General features: G+C 40.4%; 1 protein-coding gene across 1 annotated transcript in view; it reads right to left on the bottom strand.

The window, feature by feature from the left end:
• Window positions 1–10,219, bottom strand: part of whamm (WASP homolog associated with actin, golgi membranes and microtubules) — a 17,898-nt gene extending 7,679 nt beyond the window's left edge. Inside the window, exons 1-8 of the mRNA XM_008286643.1 lie at window positions 9,571–10,219; window positions 7,288–7,461; window positions 6,781–6,931; window positions 5,892–6,061; window positions 4,415–4,631; window positions 1,661–1,845; window positions 990–1,076; window positions 780–875 (exon numbers count right to left, since the gene is read on the bottom strand). Coding sequence (XP_008284865.1) covers window positions 780–875; window positions 990–1,076; window positions 1,661–1,845; window positions 4,415–4,631; window positions 5,892–6,061; window positions 6,781–6,931; window positions 7,288–7,461; window positions 9,571–10,155 — 1,665 coding nt within the window. The 5' untranslated portion in view covers window positions 10,156–10,219. The remainder of the gene's footprint in view (window positions 1–779; window positions 876–989; window positions 1,077–1,660; window positions 1,846–4,414; window positions 4,632–5,891; window positions 6,062–6,780; window positions 6,932–7,287; window positions 7,462–9,570) is intronic.
• Between the last annotated feature and the right edge of the window lie 852 nt (window positions 10,220–11,071).

Raw genomic sequence — 11,071 nt, 5'->3', positions numbered from 1 at the left:
TATTCCTGAGCTGCATCCCATGCATTCTTCAAATAAAGTGCTAATTTAAACAACTATTTCAGTCATACAGATGTACTCAGTCATATCCTAAGAGGCTAGAAGAGCTAAGATCTCTGAGCTGAGCTAAATACACGTCAGCATAACATCTTCATAATGAAAATGCTAACATGCTGATGTAAAGCAGGTGGAATGTTTCCCAAGACCACAACTGCAGTTTAGTGTGTTAATATTTACTAAATAGCAATGAACACATTGAAGCTGACAAATATGTCATTACTTTTATGGGCATATTGAAATGTTGCTCTCATTGTGGCACTGATGAAAAATCAGAGGACAGTTATTACAGTTCATCCTGAGGGGACACCAGAACATCAGTGTCAGGTTTTTAACATCATTTAAAGGGATCACTGCTTAAAAAAAAAAATAAAAATGCTGAGTGTTCAGCATCAGTTGATGATATTAGTTTTGACCAGTGAATCTCTGCTGAAGCAGCTTGTCCAGTGATTCACCACAACAGTTCTGCTCCCAAACAAATGTCTAAAATGTAGCTTTTTTTATTTCTGGGAAAGCTCAACTCCTGCCTGCACCAAGAGGACAGCTCACTGCCTTCATCCGCCGCATGAGGTTATCAGAACGTCTTCTAATGTGAGCTTTGAGGAGGTAATGACAAAGTTTTAATTTTGAGTTGAACTGTGAAATTAAGAGGGTAAGAAGCAGGAGCCTCTGGGGTTTGTATTTACAGATGTGGAGGCTGAGCAAAGACAGTGAGTGAGCCTGACCTCTCTGAAGGATCGTAATCTGCTCAGAGTCTTCTCTCGCTCCTGGTCCACCCACTCTTTCCTCCTCTGCTCCTCCTCTTTCCTCTTCTCCCGTTTCTGCAGACAACAGAGGGAGACAGTGAGAGCTATTAGAGAGAAAGAATTGGATCCGGTTTCATTTGCCGGTGCGGGAGCATCTCTGTGGGTTGTCTCGTTGCTGTGGTGACGTACCAGGTGGACCTGATGATGCTGATTGAAGACTATGGAGCTCTGCTTGGCTGCCAGCTGCTTCTGCTCATTGGCCTCCATGCACTGATCCTAGAGACACACACACACACACAATATCAATTATAGGCTTGAATAAAAAAAAATAACAAAAAAAAAAACACTCGCAGTTTGGCATGTACACACCACAGACAGAATCAGTGAGTGCTTGAGTAAATCGGGCTTCCAACATCCTGAAATTGCCATTGAAACAGATGATAAGTTAATTCGGGGGGCTTTTTAAAAAAAAATCCTATTGTTGTTTTTCTTACTGCATTGTTAAATTTCCATGCATGTGACTCTTGCTCCCTGTGGACTACTGGAGATGACTTGTGGGAGCTTCTAACTGGGGTATTCTTCCTACTTTGCTATGAGCAATAAAGTGTTTTTTAATCAGACAAAAGCGCATAGAGCCAGCAGGAGGGGAAGATGCCAGCTACTTAAATTACTGTACCACATGAAAAGAAAACAATAAAAATATTTTAAACGGAGCAACTGGGGACATGGAGGGGATGAGGACAGTGGCACTGTCTTTTAGTATCATTTCAGATTATTTCCAATCTACTTTTCACAGAAAGAACCACAAAAATGAATCACTTTTAAAGAATGTGAGATAAAATATTGTCTTGCCCCTGCACCTTTTTGTTGCGCAGATAAGCCCGCCGGGCACAGATGTTGCCTCGCTTGGTCTCCAGGGTCTGTAGGCGTCTCTTGAGCTGACTGACAGCTGGAGAGTTTGCTTGTTGAATACCTGTGTGGACCAGGCTCTGCAGCTCCTCTGGATCCTCGCACACATCATAGTACACCACCTCCTCCCTCAGTTCTGAAACACAAATGCAGTCCAGTCACTCTGATCCGTCCTCAGATGTTCACCAGGCATTCTTACGACTCGTGTAATCGCACTTGTTAATTTCATGTCCCTTCAGACATTATTTTTGAAACCAAATTCTCTTTTGTCACCACAAAGTCTCAGCAGTGTAAACTTGAACTGTGTTCTGTGGATGTACGCTATTTAAAGTTCCCACAAAGCAGATCACAGCTTGACCCGGGTCTCACTTTGATGTCAGCCGTAGTTGTGCAGGTTACATGAAATCTGATTATTTCCCGTTTTAGTCGTAAACATAGGGTAGCTCTGAAACAACCCGTTAACAAGAAACCTAGTTTTCTTTATCAGGTTAAGAGAAATCTCATTAACAAAAGTAAATTACTGCAATAAAAACAATTCCTGGACCACTTAACCAGGTTTCTAATGTGCTCTGCATGACAATGACCCAGGTTGGGAAACTATTGTTCATTACTGACCAACCCTGTATAATCTGGAGATTTTGGAGTAATCTGACTAGTGCAGATTTAATAAACACAACACTATGTTAGTGTGCGTTATCTTACTTATTACCTCAGTATGTTTGCCAGCATTATGTTTGACTTTTCTATCCTAGTTTTAGTTTAGTTTAGTTAATTTATCGTACTTATATCTTATTGCTTCTCTACAAGGCATTGCATTTCTTATGATATGTCTGAGCAATATCTGGAACAAGAATTTCCTTTGGGATAAATAACATTTCGTCTTATCTTTTATATTTCTCTTCTTAATGCTCTCCTAAATTTATAACATTTTTGTGCATATAAAGTATGTCTTTATCTTTACAAGAAACGAGGTGGTCTGCATATCGTCCTGTGCAAACTGAGTGAAAAAGAATTTCTGCAACAACCAGAAGTGAATTTTTAATGAAATTATTTACATTTTCCGACAAGGGCATTAGAAAAGCGCTGTGGCCAATTGGTCGTTGTGCATTTTATTTCCATTGTAGACTTTGAACTCTTTTGACAGGCTCCATAAACTCAGGAACCTCCTTTAATTTGCAAGATCTCATATTTTTCAGTGTCCTCCCACCGTCTTTGCTGAATAGTGACCGTTTGAGGACACATTCCTGCTGAGAAAATAATCCTTAAAACCCAAAAAGATGAAGATACACACAACCAAAGTCACCACAGACACTGACAGGCAGACAACCGACGTGTACATACACACACCTTGGAAACAAACATCTCAGGTCCCATGAGGAGCAATTAGGGAAATATTTACATGAACAAAATACAGTATTTCCCCAAAGTAAACCCTTTACACAAAACACTGAGTGACCAGAAAAACAGAAACCCCTTCATGTGGAGGGGCGTAACACTGTGCAACGTGTGACTTTAATCGTAATTTACGCTGTGTTAGAAAGGTGTTAAATCGGCTCTGTGGTTTGTGCAGTAAGGTGTTGTTTTATTTTGTAAGAATATTTGCTCATGTGAGGAGGATAAAATTCAATAAAGCTCTAGCGTATGTTGCAATTTGCTGAGTCAACTTGAATAAACAAACAGGTAAGCATTTTAAAGGGTCAGTTAACTGAATTAAAAGAAAAGAAAATATGCCAAGGGTATTCAAACTGTGGGGTGTGACTCCACAGGAGGTTGCGGGAGTGTTGAGATAGAGAGATGTGAAGCAAAGATACTGCGTGAGCCGAATGCAGGAGTTACTGCAGCATTGTCCACTGACTTGGCCGGCTTGTTAACACGGTCAGCGGTCGAAGCAGCATCAGAGGGTGAAACATGCAGCTCACAGAGGCCATTAAAGAACTTTAAAAACCCTGAACGGCTGCAGTTTTGATCAGAATTGTTCTTGTCAGATCCTCAACTCAGTTAAATCTGAACCCACAGTCATGATACACATATTTTTAGAATCAGCGTTACTGACAAAAACATTTCAAAGAAAAAAATAATGCTCCTTACAACTTCAGAACTTGGCTGAGAATAATCTTTTTTTTTTTTTTTTTGACATTTTCTTCGGTATTACAGCAATCCAGCGATAGCTATCTGTGAATACATTACAAATGAGAAACTCTAATAGCTACTATAGTACCAACTTGCCAAAATGTGGACAGGCAAATAATAAATTAATAGATAGGCACACAAGTTGTGGTAAGACCCTTTATGTAAGCTCGTATTAACTGCAGGGCTTTTATACTGCAAAGCATTATACTGTTCAAGGGTTTCGATTTTCATATTATCATTCACTCCATTAATTTAAAAACTGGCAAAAAGGGTAATACCTGCGAGGACCTTTATACTTTAATAGCAGTTTCACAAGGTGACACAGCCTTAAGCTTTTTCGCTCTGCTCGGATATTTTGTTCCTGAAGCTTCTGGTATTACGATGTTATTCAAGGGGATGTGTTTTTAATTACAGAGGGCTTTCTATATCTTTACATTAATGCTTTTTAAGTGTTTTCTAGTGGACTGTATCAGTAAATTACCATCTTTCACAGTGATTTGAATATGCTCAAAAGTTGAAAACTCCCTCTAGCCAGATGCATCCTCCACTTTTCCTCAAGTATACTATAAGCGTACCTTTAATCTGCCGTCGCAAGGTGTCTATCTGAGCCACCAGCAGCTGCTCCTCGTTCTTCAGGATCTCAAACTTGGCGTCATATAGTTCTAGTTGGATTTCATAGAACTGCAGTTCCAGCTGGTCCACTGTGTCCGGCTGCTGCTGCTGCTGGCCGTCCCCGAACACAGACCTGGAATCATCTCTCTGGCTGTGGTTGCTGCCAGACAGGCTCCCCAGCTGCACCGCAAAAAACATTGTTAAGTCAGCCCCATTAAAGGATAATACTCGTGGCTTTGTGGGAGAAAAAAAATCAACTGTTATGTACATACTGTAAATACTTCTTGACACAGTTGGAAATGGATGCAATGCTTTTTGACAGCCAACTTAAATTCTGGATGAAAGAGTGTCCTTGAGCATGATGATCCAAATAGGCTTTGCTCTCAACGACACTACCAGGTGAAAAAACTAAAACTAAATCTGATAGAAAAATAAAGGGTTTGTGATTTTGATCTCTGTAGGCTTTCACACTGTGATGAAATGAGCTGAAACCAGCTGCTACCTGCAATGAACGTATGCTTGATATAGATAGTTAATGAACTGACACAATCAAAGAAAATGTATGTCTTTAAATGCTCTGAATTATGTCAAACGTTCACACACAGACTGTCTGGATGTGACATAAGAGCTGCAAAGATTGAGGTGATACGTGCAAATCGCACGCACTTAATGCAAAGGTGTCACACTGTGGCATCTGCAGGGACACCGGTGCACTCAGCGGGCACCGAGTTATGTTGTCACCAGTGTAAGAGTTTGCGTAGGTGCAGCTCACTGATCTCATTATGAACACACTCACACAGCTGTCAATGCAAAGGCTCACGTTGATTTCACAGTGCGAGATGCTGCCAGTATCTTCAACCCGGATTTTTAAAAAGCCTAATCGGATGAATAATGCAGCCACATGAAGGTGAAGGTGCTGAAGGTGTTCTCTTTTCTCTTCCAAAATTTCAAAATGCGCAGCGTGACACTCTGCAGCAGCAAGTAATTCACAGCAGTTTTCCCCGAATACTGTGATCCCGACATTAGAAATATACCCACATGCTGCCACAGATATGCATACAGAGGGCACGTTTAAAGTCCGTGCATACACACAGACAGACTCACTTATTCATGCATGCAGGTTTTTTGGGGGTGTATCGAGGGGATTCTCTGTGTTTTTAGAGAGGCTTTATAAATAGATCAAAGGACTATAGCAGCCAGAGATTCACATCAGCCTGGAATACCAAGTGAAAGATACACGAGAGCAAGTAGACACTGTGTCACATCTCTACAGAGTCACAGTCACTACAAAAGCAGGCTTGGCCTTGGCACTGAAATAAAGTCATGAATGAAAGCTAAAGCCTTACAACTGTGTCAGACTCCAATACGCTGTACAGACTAATTACAGAACCACTAGAAAAGCTGTTAAATGTTAATGAAAAAAAACACTGAGACACACACCCTTTCTCTGATGCCGTCTTTCTTGCGGCTCAGGCACATTTCTGCAGCTCTCATGTGCTGCAGGGTTTCTTTGGCCAATAGGAAACGCAGCTTCTCCAGTCTGGGAGCCGCAGATGCCCAGGCAGCAGGTCCAAAACGACACTTATCCTCCTCCATCTGTTTTAACATACCTGGACATATACACAAGGATCTGTTGGGTCTGTTCGCATCACACAGAAGCGCATATAGTAAATGTTAACATGATATTGAAACACAACATTTCGTATTAAAAGACAGCACTAGAAGCTGATGCGATACATTTTTGTTGTTGCTGCTTCCACTTTCTGAACCTTGTGGTGCCACCTGGTAATATTCACCACAGTGCCTTTATAACACACCAGCAGTATACAGGTTTAATTTTGTCACTTCAAATCAGAAGTGAGTCTGCAGGCATAAAACTTGCACTGATGCATTTATACCTATATGAAACATTTACTTTTGAACATCGTTTTTTTTCTCGAAGAAGGTTGAAATCCTTAAAATATCAAAAAGATAGATGGCTATCAAACAACTGGGAATATAGATACCATTTCCAAATCCACCTTAATTCCTCTGTTTTTCTTGCATTTACAAAAATAATCCCGCAATGCTGTTGTTTTTAGAACTTGGCCTATATCTCAAAACTCATTTGAACTGACTATGAACACTAGTTCCCGTGAAAATGACAATGTGTATTTCATTTTGACTTAATGATTATTTGAATATTAAATAATGTCATTAATATGTTGCTTGGCTGCAGCTGCAATTACACTTGTGAGTCTGCTATGCATCTCTCCCCTGTGTGACACATAAAAATACATCATTAAATGATCAAGACACAAGTAAAAGGAATAAACACAGCAACTTATACCAGCCAGAGCCTTTGAAGTCTGTGCAAAGTAGGTGACAGTGATGTCCTGAATTGAGGCGACTGCATCTTCTGCTTTCATTCTCCACTCCTCCGCCTCCTTCTCCAGAGCTGCAATCCTCCGAGGACCTAAGTCCTCAAACTCCAAAGACTTCTGCAGACAAGCGAGGTAAGCGAAGCAGTGGACACGTTTACACCCAGGGATTTCATTCTTACTTCTTACTCAGCAGCCACAAATGAAACAGCTATTACCTAAATTGAACCTTCAATGATTACTGATTGATAAATAGCATCAGTGGTGCACAGTTCTGGGGCTGAAATGAGTATTTGCATTAATTAAAACTTTAGGCAGACCTTAGCATTAAATTAGGAAAATTCCACAACCTGTAATTCCTGATGATAATTTACTCAATATTTGAACATCAAAACAAATTGCAAACTGCATCCACTACATACAATCATTTACACAGCCTTAAAAAACACAGCTGTTAAATATATGTCTGTATTTACCAGGATCTCCAGCTTGTAAAGGCAGGCCAGCTCTCTCATGTCTCTAAAGGGCTGCAGCAGGTACTGGAAAAAGGTGGTGGCGACAGTGACCAGTTCCTGGTAGGCCTCGTCTTCCTCCTCATAAATGCTGTGCAGTCCAACCATTCGGTCGGCACTGCTGTGACTTTGTAGCAGCTGCAAATATGGAAGACATAAACACCGTCACCTGGGTTTATTCTGAGCCCTGAGCCTAGTTTTTGCTCTGTATGACTTTTCATACCTCAGATGAAATGAAAAAATACAGAAGTCTTTACAAGGAAAAGTTTTGTTTTTTGGTTTGTTTTTTTTGCAATGATCAGATCCAAGCAGCACACATACATAACAGCCAACATTAGTCCTTTCAGAACACTGCTTGGGTGGGCTAAAGGTGGCCTTGTGAAACCACTTCAACATGAGGTTAGTGGTTCTGTACCACAGGGATTCCTGGAGTCAGTTCTCTGACACTGATGGCTGAGGCCAAACAAATTTGTCTCCTCAAATTTGTGTATTAATAAACCATTTCATATGAAAGGTTTTCAGCAGGTTTTCATGACACCTTTGAACCACAGACTTTGTTTGCATCTAGGCCTGCTTGATCCATATCTAAAATGCTGCAAGGTACAGTGGAAAATGTGCTAAGCTGATGTAGTGTGTGAGATATTGGTTAAGAAAAAAAGACTTTTTCAGGTCACGTGGCTTCATCTTGTGTAGACGAAAGAAGCATGGGGTTGGCACAACAAAGATTAAACTGTAGTATATAATTACCTGCCATCTTTCTGCAGTTGATGAACAATGGCTGCTCTTGCCTTAAGATATAAAGGAAATTTAAAGCAACACCATAAACTACCTCTTGTTCTCTGACACCGTCAATGAAACGTAATAGGATTTTAATATAGCTGTCTGAACTGCAGGGCCGCTGTATTTGTGTGTTACACACAGGGTCAACTGTTTGTTGTCCACAGTCTTAAATCTCTAAGCTTCAAAGGTGGCGTTGTGATACTGGCTGTCATTATAGTGTCAGTTGTCTCTCACCTCGTTATTCACTGGTGTAACAAACAACTGAAGGGTCAAGTTACAGCTTTGTGTTGAAATCACTTGAATACGAAAAGGGAGGCAAAACTCACTGGCTGGAAAACAAACATCAGTGCTGCTGATAGCGTTGCAACATCTAAAGCTGTGATTGTAAGAAGCAGATAGGCTTTGCTGTGTCACGGCAGGCCTGCTTTTAGACCTACACCACCACTGCGGGGTGCTACTCCTGCACATTACAGATGTAAATTTCAGGGGGAAAAAAAATAGAGCAGAAGTTACATACAAAAGTTTCACAAGCTTTAATAAATCCGATTTTTAAACGCATCACAGATAGACTTCTTCTATGGTAAGAGGAGTAAAAGAGGACAGGAACAAAGCAAACATTGTTGAGCTTTTTTAAAGCGCTGTTCAAGAGTAAAAGCCTTGGAGTCTTCGTCCTCTTTCAATCAATTATTCCTCCTTGTTTTTAGTAGTCTTTGGTTGCTCTTGATGGTCTTAATGTTTTTAGTCATTTGTATGCATATTTTATATTATATGTCAATGTAATCTGCTGGATTTCAGTTTTCATCTAATTTTTCAAATGCAATATTTCATTTTCATGTAAGATATTAGTCATTACCTCAGTATTATTGTCAGCATTAGTGTTTAAAGTTTTATTCTAGCTCTAATTTAGCTTATTTATTACATCTCACTCATGTATTGTACTTACATCTTATTGCTTTTGTACTTTTTAGACACTGCATTTCATGTTAATCTATCTAGCATTCGAACTTTCTTCAACATTAATTAAAGTTACATGTTATTTATTGCATTTCTGAATGTGATCGTACAAGTTTCCGTTTTTCTAAATGTACTGATTTGATTTAGTGTCACAAATTGATTTTACGAGGTTTATCCCGCCTTGATTTTTTTGCATTTTTTTTTCTTTTTGCTGCTAGCTGCCTGATAACATGTGCAGCACTTTGAGCAGCTCAGGTTGTCTCGATTTGATTGGATTGAACATTTTAAATGAACAAAACCCAACATCAGCATCATATTTAGCTATGTTGTCAAAGCACAGCTGAACTAACCAATGCAGCACAATGAAAAACTGAAAGTGACAGGAAGTGACAGAACAGCTTTCAGTATGACGCAGTGTTGCAGGATGTTGTGTTAGAGTGTTGCTGTAGGTGTAATAAACAAAGTGTCATCTGATCGTGGTACTAACGTGGACACCTGAGGTCTCTCTCTCACCTGCCTCACGTGACCTTTGGCCCTTGACATCTCCTCCTGCATGGTCTTCCTTTTGAACTCCTGCAGATTTTCAAAGTACTCCTCCACGTCCTTCTCATCCTGGGTGAATAAAGTATCCAGAACAATCTTCCGTCCGCAGATGTCGATGGCTGTGCTAAAATACTTCTCCAGTTTCCTACACGGAGTATCAAAATCTCTCTCGTCGTCATCTTCGCCACCGCCGCCGCTCTTCCGATTCAGGAAGAGCAGGTCCCAAATGTTGCCGTCCTCAAACTCAGATAAATCCGGGAAGCAGGCTCCCAGGACGTCTGCCACGCACGTAAACTGCTGGTGGATGTATTTCAGGTCGCTGACGGAGAAGAGTCCAGCCCAGCTCATCTGAGTGTCGCCACCGACGCCAACTTCGGCTTTGCGTTTCTGCCGCTGTAACGTCCGGTTGTGGCAGGTGACGGCGAACTTACACTCAATGACATTCCACTGGACGATAAAACCCAGTTTAAACGTCTCGTTCTCCTCGAATATGTTGCTTTTCACCGCCACCCAGCCCTCCAGACTGTCCAGCCGCTCATATTCCAAGCTGTTCATCTTAAAAAGAGCCGTTTCACTTCGGCCTCCGACAAGCTGCTGGCTCTGTTTACAACGTCCGCCATTTGTGTGACGTCAGCTGCGTTCACCGACCTCAGAGATAGTCGGAACAGGCGCGACATGCACGTTAACCTTTATTTCACAATGTAATATATCTACATTATTATCACATTTGCTGAAAATCAATAGCAACACAAAGGCGACAACCGAACACTTGTACTTTTGTGACATTATTTAGCCAAAAAAACTGAGTACAACACCCCCTTATTATTTATGACACGCAATTTCTCCTCAATAATCTTCTTTTTAATGAAAACAAGTCAGTGTTGATTGATTTTTACGTCAAAATAACAGTCACGAAAGAGATTTAGTCTCTAGGTGCAGATTGGTTATGGTTTGGATATTTCTTCATAATAAAAAGCGTTTGAATTGGAAAATTACACACTTTAAGTTGATTCATGAAGGCACCACAATGTCCATGCTATTCGGTTTAACTTTGACCTTTAAATCACATGCTCGGGGATTTCCACCACCTAATATCAAAGAATTAAATAATACTGAGACTGGAACTAATTATAAGTTGTTGCTGTTTTTTTCAGTGTCAACAGCAGTTAATATTCTAACTAGTCTAAATTATGTGTTTTAGTCTATAAAAAAAGAGAATTTCCCCACATGGATGTTTGGCATGCCTGTGACATTTGAGCATTTGAGTCCCATCTATTTTTGTCACAGCTTTTGCTTGAGGGTTGGACTCCTCTGGTTTGTCAGACACAGCTACTGGTACGACATGGTTGTTTAGAACAGATTGGCTTGCTGAATTATTAAGGTAAACTTGTTATTAGATGCTTATTTCATTAACAGATCGTTCTGTGCTGACAAAATGCTTTGTAAAAAGTATGACAAGTGGAGTTTTCAC

This window comes from Stegastes partitus, unplaced genomic scaffold (genome assembly GCF_000690725.1).
Source record: "Stegastes partitus isolate 25-593 unplaced genomic scaffold, Stegastes_partitus-1.0.2 Scaffold462, whole genome shotgun sequence".
In the NCBI taxonomy this organism is placed as follows: Eukaryota; Metazoa; Chordata; class Actinopteri; family Pomacentridae; genus Stegastes; species Stegastes partitus.
This window is presented reverse-complemented; position numbering and strand designations above follow the sequence as displayed.